Below are 18,534 nucleotides of genomic sequence, written 5' to 3' on the forward strand. Positions count from 1 at the left end.
AAGGGGTTTTTTTTGTAGATTAACAACTTTATTAGAATATATTTGCAAAAGAATTTATATGGAAATGAATTTTTTGATTGGATTAAATAGGATCACTGTTTCAACTCAACCATGAGGTATAATTGTTCAAGAATTCAAATGAATCTTAAATTCAGTTTATGGGTCAGTGTGTCATCATGAGACAAAATGGTGACCTATGACAATTTCCATGACTTAATAAATTTGGATTAGTGAGGATAAAGCTTCTAGAAGTTGGTAATTTTCTCCAAGGCACTATGCCTAAAATTTAGAGAAATACCACTAGGTAAACGGTAGTATCTGGTTACAACTCCATAGTCTGAATGTGCACTTTAGGAATAACTAACTGAATTTCTTAAAAAAATAGCATATGATCCATTTACTTGTGCTTTTCCTAAAAGAAATGATAAAAACAATAATGACCAACATTTGATAACACTTTCAGGTTTATGAAACACTATTCTATATATATATTATCTCATTTGATCCTCACAATAAGCCTATGAGGTTGATATTATTAATATTCCTATTTTACATGTTGGGAAGTTGAATTTCAGATAGATTATTTGCCTGTGGTCACACAACTAGTAAGTCTGAGAGAAAAAATTTAAAGTGGGGTCTTCCTGACTCCAGTACCATACTTTTCCCATACACTACTCTCAGGTTGAAAAAAATTTACTATAAATCATTAACAAATTTCTAATTGTTATCTTTATTGTACAAGATTTGATCTATAGGGCAAGAATAACAGAAATGCAGATAGCTCAGTTCCTAAAATCAGTCATTATTAATTACTCTTTAAGTTCTGACTTTCCTAATCACATTTAGTTCTCTGACCTACAGTAATTTAGATATTAAAACACCTCGAGTCTGTAAAGAGTTTTTCAGAAATTCGATGCTTCTTCTACCATTCCACCTGCTTCAGCATCCCTCTGGCCATTTCCAGGCCTCCAACGACACTGCAGCTCTTACCTGGGCTTGCAGCTTACCAGAGAGAAGACAAAATTCTATTTATTTGGTGCTCCCAAGGGGCAACTCGGCTTCACACTACATAGAGACTTGACCCACAAATTGCCCCTTTTCTTTTCTTTCTTTCTTTTTTTTGTCTAGGCAATGGGGTTAAGTGACTTGCCCAGGGTCACACAGCTAGTAAGTGTTTTGTGTCTGAGGCCAGATTTGAACTCAGGTCCTCCTGAATCCAGGGCTGGTACTCTATCCACTGCACCACCTTGCTGCCCCTACCCTTTCCATGGCCTGATCTTTCCCTTATGGCCAAGGGACAAAGCAAAGGAAAAGAAGATTATAGGGTGACTCCCTGATTCTTTCAAATCCTGTGGTAGTCACCCTTCTAATCAGGAACAGTCCTGTTGCAATCACGTATCAGATTGTAGATTTAGAGCTGAGAATGATATTAGGTGTCATTTAGTACACACACAATGTAAATTTTAATTTCTGAAACAATTTTTTTGTTTGTTTCGTTTTTTTCTCTTAAAGACCAGCCTTAACCCAAATCACTCTGGTCCCAGACCAAGACCTACTTGGTCACTGTTTGGGCCCTGATTGGCTCAGAATGAACATAAATAACAACTGTTTCTGGTTTGGCCAGAAACCCTGAGGGTCTTCCCCTCCCACATCTAATTTTTTTAAGAGGTCATTCTTTGCCTCATTTTTATTAGGCCTTAATCACTGAACGGGTGTTGCCTCAGTCAAAACTTTTTGAAGACCTTAGCTTGAAAAAGCCAAGGTCTCCTACTGCACCCTGGGCCCTCTTCAGTTGTCCTGATCCATATCTGGCCACAGGACCGAGATGGCTCTGGAGGAGAAAGTGAGGCTGGTGACTTTGCACAGCCCTCCCTCACTTAAATCCAATTCACCTGCATGTCATGGCATCACCTCCCTGGTGTCATGATCCTATTCGAGAATAAAAGACAAACAGCAGCAACATTTTACAGATGAACTATAAAGGAGGAGAAGGAGGTCCAGAGAGGCCAAGTAACTTGCCCAAGGTGACAGAGCTCATAAAGGAGCAGAGGTCAGTCATGAACTTAGATACCATGACTACAAATACATAATTTTTTCTTTGTATCATGTAGACGCCTCTCCCACACACACACTTGTTGCATGCCATTCACTTAGGAAGATGAGTGTAAACATACAAGTGAGTTGCTTTAAAAACCTCTCTATAGATGTTTCAGCATTTTATAAGCTATCAGATGCTTCTCACAAAATGTGTTTCTTTCTTAAAGAGAATTTGCCTTTATATTTCTGCACACTTTCAAATACCTCTAAAGAAAACAGAAAATGCCCAGGTTTTTTTTTAAGAGTTCCACAGAGATTTCCTCATGTTGCCAATATGTTTTCAAATGGGCAATTTCTGTAATTTGAAACAGATTTTAACGAGATGTATTATGTGGTAAGAGGTCCAAAGATCTATGATTGCATTCACAGGTGAAAAGTTTTATGATAAAATCTGACATTCTAACAGAATCACAGACTTAAATTTGGGAGAGGCCTTCATCATCTGGATCTGACTAGAATATCATCATTAACACTGTCACTAAGCATTCACGTAGAGGCAACTTCCTACCTCTAGAAACAATCTAATCCTATTAGCTCTCATTGAAAATAAATCTCATTCTCTATATTAAGCCAAAATCTGCTTCCCTATAATTCCCAACCAAATCTCCAAGTTTTGCCTTCTAAAATTAAGGAAAAAAAAAAAGGTCTACCCTTTTCTACATGACAGCCCCTCTGATATTTGAAAACAGCTAGTATGTCCTCCCTAAGGCTTCTCTTCAAGCTAAACATTCCCTATGCCTTCAACCAATCCTGAAATAGCAGTATGCGGCCCCCTCACCATCTTCTGAACAGGCTCAGCATCCTTTCTAGAATGTTGTTGTCCATCCTTCATTTTCAAACAGGATCAGTGACATCATGGGTGACGTCTTGACTTGGGCATGAATTGGATTTAAATGAGGCAGAATTGCCCAAAGCCATCAGAAGTAGATATGATGCTCTAGATGTAGTCTCACTAGGGCATCCTTTCCCTTGCTTGGGGCATTATGCTTCTAATATTGCTGCCTCAGAGCATTTGCTTTTCCTACGGATAAACCTGTCCCATTCTTTGGGGCAGCGAGGTGGCACAGCGGGTAGAGTGCCTGCACTGGAGTCAGGAAGATCTGAGTTCAAATCTGGCCTCAGGCAATTATTAGCTGTGTGACCTTGGGCGAGTCACTTAAGTAACTCAGTTCCTCATCTATAAAATGAGTGAGAGAAGGAAATGGCAAACCATTCCTGTATCTTTGCCAAGAAAATCCCAAATGGGTCAGAAAGGGTCAGACATGACTGAACGACCATTTTTTGGAACAAACAGTCTCTTAACTTAAGACAAATTGTTAGTTACCTGAACCTAAATCGTGATCCTAGCCTTATGAAGTCTGATCTATTGGATTTATTATTTGCTGGTGTCCTCAATCTGAAGAACGCATGATGCTCAACCGCACATTTCCAGAGGTGCTTGCAGGTCCGTGAGCTATCTAATCGGAAAACAAATGTGTGCTCTTGCTCTCGCCCCTTAAACATAAAATAGAGCATCCTGTTAGTTTTGCACATCTGATGTTAGTGAAGGGTTGATATGAAGACAGAAAAGTGAGCACCGAAATTACCTGGTCATCATCTTCTACGACAACAAGAGTTAATTTGCTCTTTTTAAAATCCATTTTAGTGATTTTGGGCCTAGTTACAGAGAAAACATTTTTACAGTAGAATCATAAATACAAGTAATTCATATATCAACCAGTGATTACCATTCTGTTGTTTAAAACTCTTAGCTTAGGTGAAACTTTATTCAATAATTCAAGGATCACTTTGCCAATGATAATTACAAGACATTGATGCCTTAGAAGATAGTTTCATGAACTACTTGGGCAAAAAAGTTCATCATCTTATGGTCAACCTTCTGGTGGCATTTTGTTGACATGAATCAATTTAATTTAAATAGAACCATCCAGAATTTGGGGGACTAATGTGATAACATGAGTTTTCTAAAAGCGAATCTGGGTTTTGTAAAACCACCTCAATATTCTATCTCTCTCTCTCTTTTGGTGATTTTATTACTATGGAAAACTCCCAAGTACGACAACTCTCTTCAGCAACAGAAAATCAAGAGCTCATATGTAATGTATAGTCTTACAGAGTTGTAAGGGCAGACGGAGGACTTGGGCCCACATCCGCCTAACTCAAAGGTCAGCCTTCTGTCCACTCTGCCACACTAACTTTCAATGTTGTTATCATCCACCATGACATATCATTCCACCACAAAATAGGACATATTTAAAATAATATTAGACAAGCTAAATTACCAAAAGAATAAACCTATTTTGTTAGCTCCTTCAAAGATTAATATCCCTGTTGGTGTTAGACCAAGAGCATATTCACAGCCATCTCTTCCCTACAAACAAAAGAAGCGACAATCAGTATACAGGCTTAATGTTTTAATTCAATATAATAAACATTTTTTAAAGTAGTTAGCACTGTGCTATGCACTGAGAGAGATTCAACATTTATATAGTAGTATATCCTCAAGAAACTTACAGTCTCCAGTAGTCCTTTAATTGAATACAAAATGCATTACCAAAGGCTTGTTTCTAAGTTTCCAACAGCAGGTATACTGAGGTTATTTAGTTATGAAGGTGCTTTTCCATATCTTACCTTAACTACATGCATGTCTACTCCATACATTTCTAACCATTTTGCTTTGTTCAGATAGGAAAGCTCAGCCTGTGCAGGGCTCTTCCCCCTTTACAAAGGAAACAGAAATACGTGTAAGCAGATGCACAAAAATAAAGGGAATTCTCAATGCCACCTTAACACTCTGTTGTAGGAGATTTGGATTCCTTCCTTTGGAGGGGAATTGCCTGCCATTTTCCTGAAGTGGGTAAGAGGGCATGGGGTACCCACACCTTTTCTTAATCTCATCTAACCTGCAGGGAAATACCAAGAGCTAATGTCAGTTATGCCCACAGTTAATAAAAATGCAACATGCCTTTAATACCGACGATCTCAAAGACCGCGGCACAGGAATGCCGTGCCATGGAAATGAGGGCAACTTGCTTTTCTATAAAATGGGTGAGCGACACCTATTTTCCAGAATTATGATGTTAAGGTTTTTCTACATTGAAAAAGTGCTTTTAAAGACTGAGTGGGAATTAACATGCTTAGTATAATAAACTTAACCACACAGGTATTGATTACACAATTTGTTAAACCCAGTGTTGAAGTCTTCTTCTTTTATTTATTTAACAAGCATTTATTGAATATTTATTGAACAAACATTTGTTCATTTATCTGTTCATTTATTTTTAGAGAGAAGCTCTCAGCCTACTTTGGCTCTAGGAAACATTAAGTTTACATTTTTGTAACTACAGACTGGTTTGTGCATACTTTGTGATTACGTAGAACTTCTGGATGAACCTAACTGGTGCAATTTTAAGGCTTTTATGTTTTGGGGGGGTGGGTCCCTTGAGATAAAAATTACTGCAGAGGCTCTAGGGAAGGTATTTTCCTTTTTTTCTTGATGCTGCAATTTGGTTTTATACTACTTCATTATAAGAGAAAGCACATTCAGGAATATTTATTTCCCTTGTAGAGGTGCCACATTCCACCATGAGGGCTATTTGTACCTTGTCAACAGTGGCAAAATAGCATTCCAAAAATCTACCATAGCACTTATAAGAGCTTTTTTTGTCTGAGGTTTCTACAGAGAGCAAAGTCCTCAACACTCCCTGCCTCCTCCCAAATGCCTAGGAGTGGTACCCTAAGAGGAATTCTCAGACAGATTGAGGAAATTCTAGATTTCTCTTGGGATTTCCTTATTTCTGTTCATGGAACCACCATTCCCCCAGGTACCCAGGCTTCAATACTGAAGTTATCTTTGACTCTTTCCCCACCCTCAACAACTAATCAGTCAACAGATCCTCAAATATTTCCTTTACAATGTCTACTTGCATTCATCCACCCACCCACATACCCACCCATTCTTTCCACCATAGCTCATAGCCTCTTGGCTAATATTTTGCCTCCAGTCACTTTCTTTTCACATCGAAATTTTATTTCAAATCATGCTTGCACATGTACAACTTATACTGGATGGCTTACAGAGGGGGAGGAAGGATAGAATTTGGAACTCAAAATTTTGAACACAAACAAACCTTTTATATATAATTGGGGGAAAAATAAAATTTTTTTTTAAATGCTAGAGAAAAAAAAAGAAGTACTGATCAACTTCCCTAGACGTGATTAAATTCTTTTGCATTAGCACAGCACAATTACCCTCTGGCCTTATCTTTGTCATTTGAGAGATTAGGGCCGCCTAATTTCACAATCAGAAGCAAAAATAAGAGACCAGCATTCACTTTCTTATTATAGGGGTTGCCTGGTCAACTTCGGCCCTCCAATCAAATCCAACTGCTTTGTCTGGTTGGTTACTAATAGGGATCTAAATTAATAGTTACGTACTGTATTATTTTAGTATATGTATTTTATTGCATCCTAATTCTTTGTAAACTAGTAATCCACAAATGATATATATAAGACTCTTTTAAAAAGAATTAATGTAATTAATAATAATAATTAATTGTTATTATTATTAAGGATACTGTACTATTTCCTGACCCTGTTAGGAAAGAGAAAGCTCACTCAATGTATGTTTATACACACACACACACACACACACACACACACACACACGCACGCACTTTATTACTGATAATGTATGGATAATGCCTGTGAGTAGTTTCTACTACTACTACTGCTACTACCCACATTAAGGCAGAGGCAATATCTTCTACATTTCTATGTCTCTTAATTCTGGTCCATGAGTACTGTACTTGAAAAATGCTCAAGACTATGAACATGAATTAGTTCAGTGAATATAGATTATAGGTATGCAGGTATGGACAGAAAAAGGTAACCAAAAGTCCACACACTATATACAAAGAAAGTTTATTATTGACTGGGGCTAATTTTTTGAAAAAAATTAAACCCTACGTGGTTCTTATAAAAAACCAGGTTCCATACGTTTTGGATAGCCTGAAGCAGTCCCATGCAGGCAGTTCAAACGTTATTATGAGGGTCCAGAGCTAGAAGGACCCCAGGGTCATGTACTCCAACCCCCTCATTTTAGAGATCAGGAAACTGAGGCCCAAGAAAATCAAATGATTTGCCCAAGGTCATACAGGCAGTGACAAAGGCAAGATTTGAACCCAGGTCCTTAGACTCTAAGGGAAGAGTTCTATCTACTATACCACACTGCCTCCTACTTTCTCTCTTATAGAATGATTCCTACATGGCTATCTTGATGACCTGGGCTCTTATAGAATCAAAGGATTTAGAGTGGGGCCTTTCAGAGGATCTAATTCAAATCCCTCATTTTACAGATGAGAAATTAGAAACTGGGAGAAGGAAGTGATTTATTTATGGTTATACATAATAAAAAGTAGGAGAGCTAGGATTCAAATCCTCTAACTCTAAATCAGATGCTTATAACACCACATGCTATATATTCATCCCCAATGTCATTCAACTCTGTCCCCCAACCCCAATCCCTTCCTGGGTACCCTTGTAAGTTAAGACAAATGAGCTGCGGTTCCTTGGTTAATTAGCCAATAATCGATTACTCTGATGTAAGGAAGAGAAGAAAAATATCCCTTAATTTTTCACAAGGCAATGTACTAAAGCAAAAGAAACAATGAACTAGGAAAAAGGGTTGAGAACAATACTTATGGCCTCAGAGGTCTGTATAAGGATGTACAGAGTAGGGAGAAGGTAACATTACTTCATGGTAATTACTGGAACTCGGCGGCATGGGACTTATGACTGGACAATGGAGTTTGGAGATGGAAAAATATAACTTGTTCAAAAGAAACAGATCTAATCATAGAAGAGAATGTGTCATGGATGTATGTTCGTATTTATGTTTTGAGCCCATTAGAAAATTCAGGAGTCTAAGAGTAAGAACAGGTTATAAACCACTGAGATAAAGATAAAAGGAGAGAAAACATATTCTATCATAGTAGATGGATATCATCAGATGCCTGGCCACAGACATAAAATATGGATGACTTTTCCCCCTAATATTAATTACCAATATAGATAAATGGCATGATGGTAGTCTTTAACTATCCATATACCTGCTGGGAGTTTCAATCGGCTGAAAAAAAAAAAACAAAACAGAGCATCTCAAAAATTCTTGTCTTGTACTGATGACAATTTAATCTCTCAGAAGGCAGAGGAAGGAATAAGGGAAATTTCTACTTCGGATTTAATTCAAATCAACAAAACAGAACTAGTTGATGGAATGAAAGCAACAGGGACGTTGAAAGAAAGTGCCTGCATCATCTTAGAAAGGGCAAGAGCCAGAGAAAGGAACACTGGGCATAATTAGACAGATGCCCCAGACCTTAAGAAATTAAATTTTTAAAAGTTCTTGGGGGGGGGGGGCAGCTAGAAGGCTCAGTGCCAGCCCTGGAGTCAGGACAACCTGAGTTCAAATCTGGTCTCAGATCAGACACTTGACACTTACTAGCTGTGTGACCCTGGGCAAGTCACTTAACCCCAACTGCCTCACTAAAAAAAAAAAAATTTTTGAAGTTCTTAGGAAAGATAGATTTGCTTCAATGATGATAGACTCTAAAAAGGAAAAAGCACATGGGATTCTTAAATAAATGAAGTTCTGATAATACAATGATTTCAACCATGAAACAATCTATTTTATTACAAAGGAAGATGAGATTTTAAAAGGACACAGCAATGATGGAAGTGGAATAAAAATAAAGATAACCACAAAATAGTGGTCACAGAACTCTAAGAAGTGTCAGGAAAGCTAACGCTTAGAATGAACTGGAAATATTAGGAGAAAAACAAAAGGAATTTTAAGAAAAAGCTATGTTAAGTAGGAATATGGTATAGTAGAAACAGGGCTGGCTTCAGACCCAGGAATGCCTAGGTTCAAGTGTCACCTCTGACACACAATGGCTGTCTGACCCTGAGCAAATCAATGAACCTCACGGTGTTCTAGGAAACTTTCTAAGACCATAAACTACAGAGAAGATAACAACCTACATTGGTGGAGGGAATTTCCCCACCTGGGAGTTCCCTATGCTAATGAAATCATAGGTCTAGTCTCTATTCCTATATTCAAAATCTGAAGAGATAAACCCAGTTGTTGTTCAGACATTTCAGTCATGTCCAACTCTTTGTGACCCTATTTGGAGTTTTCCATTTCCTTCTCTAGCTCATTTTACAGAGGAGGAAACTGAGGCAAAAAGAGTTAAGTGACTTGCCCAGGGTCACCCAGCTCGTATAGTAAGTGTCTGAGGCTGGATTTGAACTCAGGAAGACAAGTCCTCCTGACTCTAGGCCTGGCAGCACTCTATTCACTGCACCATCTAGCTGCCCCTGATAGATGCAGAAATTATTATAAATTCCTTCCCTCCTTCCTTCCTTTCATCCTTCCTTTCTTTCTGTAATGGGTAGAAAAAGAGACTCGATCACCTCAAGTCCTTCCAGCTCTAAAATTCTAAGGATTTAGTCCCGATTTAACTATTCAGAAAGGATCACAATCTTTCTGAGACTCAGTTTCCTTATCTATAAAATGAAAATAACAATATTCACCGTGCCAACCTCAAAAGGATATTATGAGAGACAAATGCCATAATGTGTGAAAGTATTTTGGACAATTCTAAAGTACCCTACAAACAGAAGTGTTGCTATTACTACTGCTTCACTTTGGATGATCGCTTCTTGCCTCATTCTAGTATGGAACTGACTTGGGCTCCTGAAGGTCCCGCCAGCCAAGTTCATGCTGTGGCAGCTCCCCTGAAACTAGAAAGGCCTTGAGTACTGGCCCAGTGGCCAACAATGTACCTGTTGTCTGAGGAAGGCCAAATTAATAGTGGAAAGGCTCATCCCCAGAGGGCTGGCTACTAACTGATGATTTTCTTTTTCTTTTTCTTTTTTTTGGGGGGGAGGGGGGTCCATGACAACTCATGAAGACTATCTACTAAAGCAGGCCTGCACAACCCACAGTCCATGGTCCACCCTTGGGTTGCCTGCAGCACACCAAAGGATTTTGGGTGGCCTGTAAAAAATGCAGAGGAAAACATCCTTTGTATGTAGAGAAAATCCTTTGGCACGCCACAAGTGGTTCACAGGTTGTGCAGGCCTGTACTAAAGCATGAAGGGTGGGTTATTTTCATCAATGCGGGCAGTACTAACACGGGTAAAATCACGGATCCTCAAAATCGTAAATATTGAAATCTTAATGACAAGTAGGATAGAACCTCTTGTAATAAAACCCCTGGCAGCTAGGTGGCACAGTGGATAGAGCATGGGCCCTAAAATCAGGAAGACTCCTCTTTCCGAGTTCAAATGTGACCTCACTTACTAGCTGTGTGACCCTCAGTAAGTCATTTAACCTGATTTGCCTCAGTTTCCTCATCTGTAAAAGGAGCTGAAGAAGGAAATGGCAAATCGCTCCAGTATCTTTGCCAAGAAAACCCCAAATGGGGTCACGAAGAGTTGGACCCAGCTGAAAATGACTGAACAACAATAAAAACCCTGGGGTCATTTTCAAACATAGCAATATCAAAGACTACCAATCCTATAAGTTCTAATCATTCGTGCCTAGATTATTACAGACACAAAAATTTCCTACACGGATGCTGTGCTTCTACCCTCTCCATGGTCCACTCTAATTCACATGCTAGAACCATAATCACCTTCCTTAAGTGCCATTTGGATCTGCCCAGTCAAATGACTTTACATTTAATTGCCTCATATAAAATGTATACTTTTTAGTTGTACTTCAAGGCTCTTTCCACTTTCCACTTTCTGTTACTCCCCAGCTGCACTCTCTCCGGCCAAACAAAGACATTTTCCTTCCTTTTCTCATCCATGAGCCTGGAATACCTTCCTCCATCTTCTCTGCCAAACCTCTTCAGCAAAATTCAAAACTCACTTTCACAATGAATACAACTCAATACAACAAGCATTTATTAAGCACCTACTGTGTGCCAGACCCTCTCCTACGTGTTTTTACAAATAAAATCTCATTTGATCCTTACAACAACCTGGTGAGATAGGTGCTATTGTTATCCCCATTTTACAGTTGAGGAAACTGTGGGAACAAAGGTTAGAGTCCTCACCTCACATCACCTAGCTAGTAAATGTCTCAGGCTGGATTTGAACTCAAGTATTCTTGACTCCCAGCCCAGCAGTCTATTCCCTGTGCCTTTAATGGGACCAGGAGGGTCCCTTCTCTAAGGAAGGAACTTTACACACCACATACAACTTTTTCATTTTACATATGAAGAAACTGAGTCCTGGAAAAGTGAAGTGGTCTGATCATACTAGCAGTAATGTAGCAATCAGTCAATCAACAAGCAGTAATTAAGTGCTTTTAATGAGCCAGACAGTGCTAAGCACTGGGGATAAAAATACAAAAAAGGGAAACTGTTCTTGTGTTCAAAAGAGTCTGTATTTTAATAGGGAAGATGACTTATTTGGGGACCTATGAGACAAGTGGTTTCTCCAGAGTTGAAGATGCATTTGAAAGAATAATGGGAAAAGCAGGATACTGAAGGCCTAGATGATGTGAAACTTATAGAAAAAGCTGGAAAATGGGATTTTTAGTCAGTGCTAGCTGTGCCACTCATTAGCTGCATGACTCCGGGTATACCACTAACATATCAGGTCCCGTTTCCTAATTCGTAAAATGAGGTAGTTGGGCTAAATCATTTCTAAAGTTCCACAGTTTAAAATGGTACAATTCTATTTTGCATTTTATTTTGTATATATTTTCTATTTATCTACATGTATATCTCCTTCACCTTCCAAGGAACAAAAGGAAATAATTATTTATATTATTGTTTATAAAGGAAATAATAAAATAAAAAATAAAGGAAATTAATTATTAAGCACCCACTATGTACCAAACACTGTACTCAGTATTGTACAAATATCTAATTTGATTCTCCTAACAACCCCGGGAAGTAGGTGCTATTGTTACTCCCATTTTACAGATAATAACATGAATAATAATAGCTAACATTTACATAGCACTTACTGTGTGCCAGGCACTGTGCTAAGGACTTTACAATTATTATCTCATTTAATCCTCACGACAACCCTGGGAGGTCAGTGCTATTATAATCTCCATTTTACAGATGAAGAAACTGAGGGAAGCAGGGGTTAAGTGGCTTGTCCAGGGTCATACAGCTAGTAAGTGTCTAAAGCCATATCTAAACTCAAGTCTTCCTAACTCTAGGCCGAGTGCTCTACTTTGCTTCCTAGCTGCCTCAGAATGTAAATTCTTGAGGGCAAGAACTGTTTTTGTCCTCCTACCCTTAACATCTAGCAGTGAATTTGGGAAATGCTTGGTGTGCTTGTGGAAACACACACACACACACACACACACACGTCTTTGTAAATGGTTTAACACAATGACACTATGTTATCTCTATAACCTGTTCCTGCGATTTCATCAACTTAGCTGGGGACCAACCCCTCTAATGCCCTTAACTCTTTTGCAAATTTTGAATTAATGAATGAATGAAAAATCATTTATTAAATGCTGATTAAGTACCAAGCACTCTTCTAATTGCTAGAGATAACAAAAAAGCAAAATAATCCCTATCCTCAAAGAGCTTACATTCTAATGGGGAGACAACAGATAGGGTACTGGTGGCCAGAAAAAGGAATTATGATCTGGGAAACCATAAACATGGTTAAATAATAGGGCTGTCAAATGACACACCTTTTCAAAAGGCAGTGGTATTGCTGATAGAAGGACAATTCTCAAGAGTAAGAGTGGGGTGGAATGTAGACGCTAGTGCTCAGCGCCTTCCAGGCATGGTCCAGTGGCAGCAAGAATGGAGCCAGGAATAAGTTCAGTCTGTATGGTCCCTGGCACTGCCAGAACCCAGTGGCTTAGCTCCTCCCAGGTCTGGAATCTGGTACAGACTCAGAGTGTTGCCTGACATACAGAGCTGCTAATTGGACTGCTGGTATATTTAAGAAATAGAACTTGCAAGATGGAGCACAAGATGGCTTGTTCTCCATCTACGGTACCAAGCCACCTCGTCCCTCACTACCTCCTACAAACATATCTATTATTTATATAAAATAAAAGGTTGGAAAAGTTTGACCAGTCTTTTATATCAAACTGTGTGGCAATGGTTTATGCTACATCAAGGTAGCTCACCAGCATGACGAGTAGAGCAAAAATATTCCACTGAAGGGTTGAACATGCAAACATAATGTAACATTAATAACTGTCATGCAGTCATCAAAGGGAGTTTGGGATATAGCGCTAATCCCTCAGGTTGAACAAACCATAGTCTTCCACAGTCTGTGCCACTGCCAGACAGAGGAACCTAAGCTAGACAGAACACTGGTCTGGCTCAGTTTGGCGTCAATTAGGTTCTAAGGAATGAGGAAGCTGTTATAATAGTCCACACTGGCCATATTCCACTACCCCAACAATCTTCTTGTTGGTTGTTGCTAGGAACAGGTTCGGAACAGAGGGTGTATCTTGGTCAGAGATCACAGGGATTGGTAAGGGAAGAGAAGAACCAGTTGGACTTTTAGAGAGAAAGAGGCCCAAAGCCAGAATATGTATTTTGATTTACTCTGGATAATCAATAAACCTTTGTTGTTTTCACATGTTTGCTTGGGCATGGAACAAGCTCAGTTGTCAAAGATACAAAATACATTTAAACATTTAGCTCTAAATCTATGATCCAGTGCTTTAGCACAGTGCCTGGCACATAGTAGGTGCTTAATACATGTCTACTGATGGATTGATTATTGATTGATCCCATGATTTGTGAGAGGTCCTAGTCTCTGAAATGGAGGAATTATGACATGAGTGACTAATACTGACTTCTACAGAAATCATAAACAACAAATAGTGCTTACTCCAAAATCAACGAAGACGGGAAATTTGTTTCACTTTTTATCAACTCTAAATTACTGTCACCAAGTAAAGCCCTTTTCTTAATAAGAACCTAAAGACCTAAGGAGCCAAGGGCATCACTCAATAGACTTCTGGCCATATGAAACACTAATCATTAATTAAACATTAATCATAATGAAAAACTGAATTTTTTTGAGAAAGTATAACACATAATCAGTAAGAAGAAGGCAGGTGCAGAAGCAGAATAATAAAAGATATAGCTAAGACAAAAGAATTTAATTCATCTCAGATTGGGAATTCTCCTGCAAAATGGAAATAGTTGGGGGAAAGTTTAAGGAATAAAATGGCAGTTACTGTATGTGTATATGACCAGGATATCTGGCATGATTCACATGACACAGGCTTAGTCTGGTCTCTGGACCTTAATTTCTTCATTTAAAAACGAAGGCATTTTAAGTTGGAGGAAGAGGAAGAGGAAGGCAACAGATGTTAGCAGTAGCCCTAACAGACATAAGCTACTCTCCCATTTTGATGTTCTGGCAGGGTCTAACTAACAACAAGGGCAGCCAGGTGGTGCAGTGGATAGAGCACTGGGCTTGGAATTAGCAAGACTCATTTTCATGAGTTCAAATCTGGTTTACTAACTGTGTGACTCTGGGCAAGTCACTTAACCCTGTTTGCCTCAGTTACTCGTCTGTAAAATGAACTAGAGAAGGAAATGGTGAAACACGCCAGTATCTTTGCCAAGGAAAACCCCGAATTGGGGTCACAAAGAGTCAGACATGACTGAAACAACTCAAGAAATCCAAGAAGAAAAAGAATTTTTTTTACCGGTAGCCCTAAACTAGCCCTTTAAAAATTCACTGTGACTATTAAGCTGAATGTGCTGTAAGAATAAAGGGGAGACCTCCATGGTGACTCTGGGGAGCCTACTTGTGTAGGATTCCCTGTGTCTGCATTTCCCTGTACTATGTGTCTTCAGGCAAAGTCTTGTACATTGTGGGCACAAGACAGACCAAAGCATGGGGCAATAATGATTCTGTGTAACAAGGTCAATGGCTGCAATGTCTTATCAAGGCTTTCTAAACCTGTCCCTATTCTCTTCGTTGTGCCAGTGTCAGAGGTAACGAACCCTGGCAACAGAGGTGCTGAACACAGAGACACTAGATCAGTCATGTCAAACTCCAATAGAAAAGGAGACCACTCAACTCTATATAAGGATTTCTGTGGGCAGCATATTCACTTAGAAAACCCTATCAGGAGAAACCCAGTTCTATCCCTAATTACATTTTAATCTGGCTCCTGCCACATGTGGAAGTGCTGAGGACATGTAGATAAGAGGATCTCCTGGGTTTCTTCTCTAGTTCTGACTTTCTATATGGATACTGAAGAGATGCTTTTTTAAAAAATGCTAACAACGATCTCTTCTGCACTTTATATGACAATTTTAAATAATGAAAAAAATTGACATGCTTTTAAAAGGAAAGGAAAAAAATTCCTCAAAAATTCTGTTTTTGAAAAAATGATTACCTGATTTACATTCTGCTGATGATTTTGTTAGATTTGCATTTTGACTGCAGGTTAGGGTGACTGGGGTAATTTGGGGTGAGGATTGCTCCTAGGATGTCCACTCTAACCTTCTGGGGCACTTGGCCTAGAGAATTCCAAGGAAGACAAACTCTACCAGGTCACCTTCACAACCACGGGGCCCCATCTCAACCTTGGAACCCATGGCCCTTCAAGAGAGCCAAGAAACAACTGGACTCTAAGATCAATCCTCGGCTTCTCAGGCCAGTCTAGAATAGGTTAAATCTTTCATTTCCTCACTACCAATATTCCCCTCATCATCTTCTTGCCCCACAACCTACATCCCAAGAAGACAGCTGAGCATTTGGTCAGGTTCTGGGATGCATGAGGGCTTGGCACAAGGAACAGTATGCCCTTAGATTTCACTGATATGTTCCCAAATGACAGCTTACTGTGACAGTCAGCCCTATTAAGTGAGTGCAGTTAAAATTCGAAGCACAGGTAAACCGTCTATAGAAAATTGCCCAGAATAATAACTCATATTTATATTGTATCTTATGGCTTACGCAGCCCTTTGAGATAGGTAGTGTTAGTATTATTATACACATTCTATATGGAAGGGAACTAAGTCTCACAACTACTCCCTGTGTCTGCATTTCCCTGTACTAATGCTAAGCAGAAGAGGTGAGACCTGAGCCCTCATCCCCCGGCTCCAGTTCCAGAACTCCTTTCATGACATCACACTACCTCTCCATAGGTTAAAATCAATTCTCCTCCATCCACCAGAAGATTCTTAATAATTTTTTTTTCAAATTTCTAGTCACACATAGAGAAAAGGCAAACTATTCCATTAGATCTCTGTTATCATAAAGAAGATTGATTTTATATCCACATGAAAAAACGATGAACTCTGAATGCAGATTGTTGCATATTTTTTCATTTACTTTATTCTTTCTCATGTTTTTTTTTTCCTTTTGACCGGTTTCTTCTTTCACAACTGTAACTGACATGGAAATATTTTTACATGATAGAACATGTACAAACTATATCAAACTGCCTACCCTTTTCAGAAGAGGGGAGGGGTGTGAAGGAGGGAGAAAAATTTGGAATTCAAAACATTGTAAAAATGAATGCTAAAAATTTTCTTGACATATAACTAGGGAAAAAATAAAATACTATTAAAAAAAGATTGATTTTCACTCTATTCTTTCAACAAGGATTTAGTGAGTACATCTCAGCAGCTGCATGAGATGCCCTTTAAAGGCAAACTAATGAAACTAGTCTCAGGGAAGATGTCAACCAGTAGAAGGTGAGATGCCATTCTACCACATAGAAAGTACCTATCAGTAAAAGTAGAGAGAAGGAACCAGCTCTCCTTCAGGTTGATCCCAGGTGTCATCTCAAAGTTCTACTCCCAAAACACTGGAGTATAAGGGAGGTGGATGAAGAAGATGACCAACTTCTAGATTCCCAAGTCAGGACATTTATGATATGATTGTATTATTTAAGTTTGCGTGTGTGTGTGCGTGCGCGCGCGCGCGTGAATTCCCAGATCACTGAAAGGATAGTAAGACGATAATTCACATTTTACCTTGGAAAACTGAATTTCTTCATTGAACATATCTCACATAATTAAAGAAAAGAGTCTAACTATAATCTATCCCTACCCCTAGGTTAGAACTAAAAATTCAGCTTTTTAAGCTGAGATCAAGAATCTTTTGTAAGCTCCTAAAGCTTTATCAGTCGGCCACCCAGTCAATGAACAAGTATTTACAGAGCATTTATGATATTTACAATACTATACTAGACACCATGGAAGAAATCCCTGTCTTCAAGATGGTATTCAAGTTATTTAGAGTCTTCTTGGGCATAACATTAACACATGTGAAAAAAAAATTTGAAAGTATAATAAGACATTGTACGATTAAGTCTAATACTATGCAGTATAGAAGTGTTAACAACAGTTAAGCAAATGCCGAAGAGAGCCACAGACTCAAGTAGTCAAAGAGGGCTTTCTGGAAGAGACCGAACTTGAAATGAGCTTTGAAAGACAAAGACGGCAAGGGGGGAACATAGAGAGCATTCCAAGCAGGGGAAACAGCATGAGCAAGGAAGCAGAGGGGAAAATGAGCAAGGAGTAAGTGGAGACAGCAAGGAGAGCAGACCCACCTGAGCAGAAGCAAGGGAGTAGTTAAGAAACAAACCTGCATGGACAGCGCAGCTTTAGGTCACAAAAAACCTTGAAAGCTAGGCAGAGGAGTTTAGGACTAATGTGGTTGGCAATCGGAGAAAAACCTCTATGATCTCAAGCAGAGGGATGATATGACGCAAGCAGTGTTTTTGGAGGCAAGGTCACAAGACGGAGAGACCAGAGTCAGGGAAAGCAGTCAGGAGGATGCTGCAGTGACATCCAGGCATGAGATGATGAGAGTCTGGATTACGGTGATGGCGACAGGAATGGAGAATAACAAATCTGAGACATGTTTGAAGGAAACAAACGAATCTGATGGCAGGTGAGATCTAAGGGATGAAGAATCAAAGATGACACCAAGGTTTCTAGCATGGGAAACTAAAAGAAAAAATGGTGGTACCATGAACAAAAATGTTGGAGTTTGGAAGGAGGGTTAGATAGGGAGGAGATAATGAATTTGGATTTGAAAGTGGAGAATTTCAAGCGATGGCATGCCATCCAAATGGAAATTGCTTTGAAGGCAGCTAGAGATGCACGACTGGAGCAGAACTGAAAGGTCAGGGATATAGATGCAGATACAGACTTGGATTTATAACTGGTCTTACTTCTGGAGGAAATAAAACTTTCATATACTTACGCCCACTAAAAAAAAAAGTTATTTCTTAGACTGTGACTAAATACTAGACTCCAGCATAAAAGTACCTGCACTCTTTCCATTTCTGGAAGATATCAAACTCCATTGCCTCAGTCTGATTTGGAATAAATCGGAACTCAGACACCAGTTCAGGCGTGTGCTCCGGAAGTTCACACTCCCCAAGTTCCG

The 18,534-nt window shown here is 39.1% G+C and overlaps 1 protein-coding gene across 1 annotated transcript in view; it reads right to left on the reverse strand.

Annotated features, from left to right (window-relative positions):
* EPB41L4B (erythrocyte membrane protein band 4.1 like 4B) overlaps positions 1–18,534 on the reverse strand; it is a 147,454-nt gene that overhangs the window by 14,760 nt on the left and 114,160 nt on the right. Inside the window, exons 7-11 of the mRNA XM_027859122.1 lie at positions 18,414–18,534; positions 4,729–4,816; positions 4,380–4,468; positions 3,684–3,753; positions 3,422–3,591 (exon numbers count right to left, since the gene is read on the reverse strand). Coding sequence (XP_027714923.1) covers positions 3,422–3,591; positions 3,684–3,753; positions 4,380–4,468; positions 4,729–4,816; positions 18,414–18,534 — 538 coding nt within the window. The remainder of the gene's footprint in view (positions 1–3,421; positions 3,592–3,683; positions 3,754–4,379; positions 4,469–4,728; positions 4,817–18,413) is intronic.

The sequence above is a fragment of the Vombatus ursinus genome, unplaced genomic scaffold (genome assembly GCF_900497805.2).
Source record: "Vombatus ursinus unplaced genomic scaffold, bare-nosed wombat genome assembly UNPS02014158.1, whole genome shotgun sequence".
Taxonomy (NCBI): Eukaryota; Metazoa; Chordata; class Mammalia; order Diprotodontia; family Vombatidae; genus Vombatus; species Vombatus ursinus.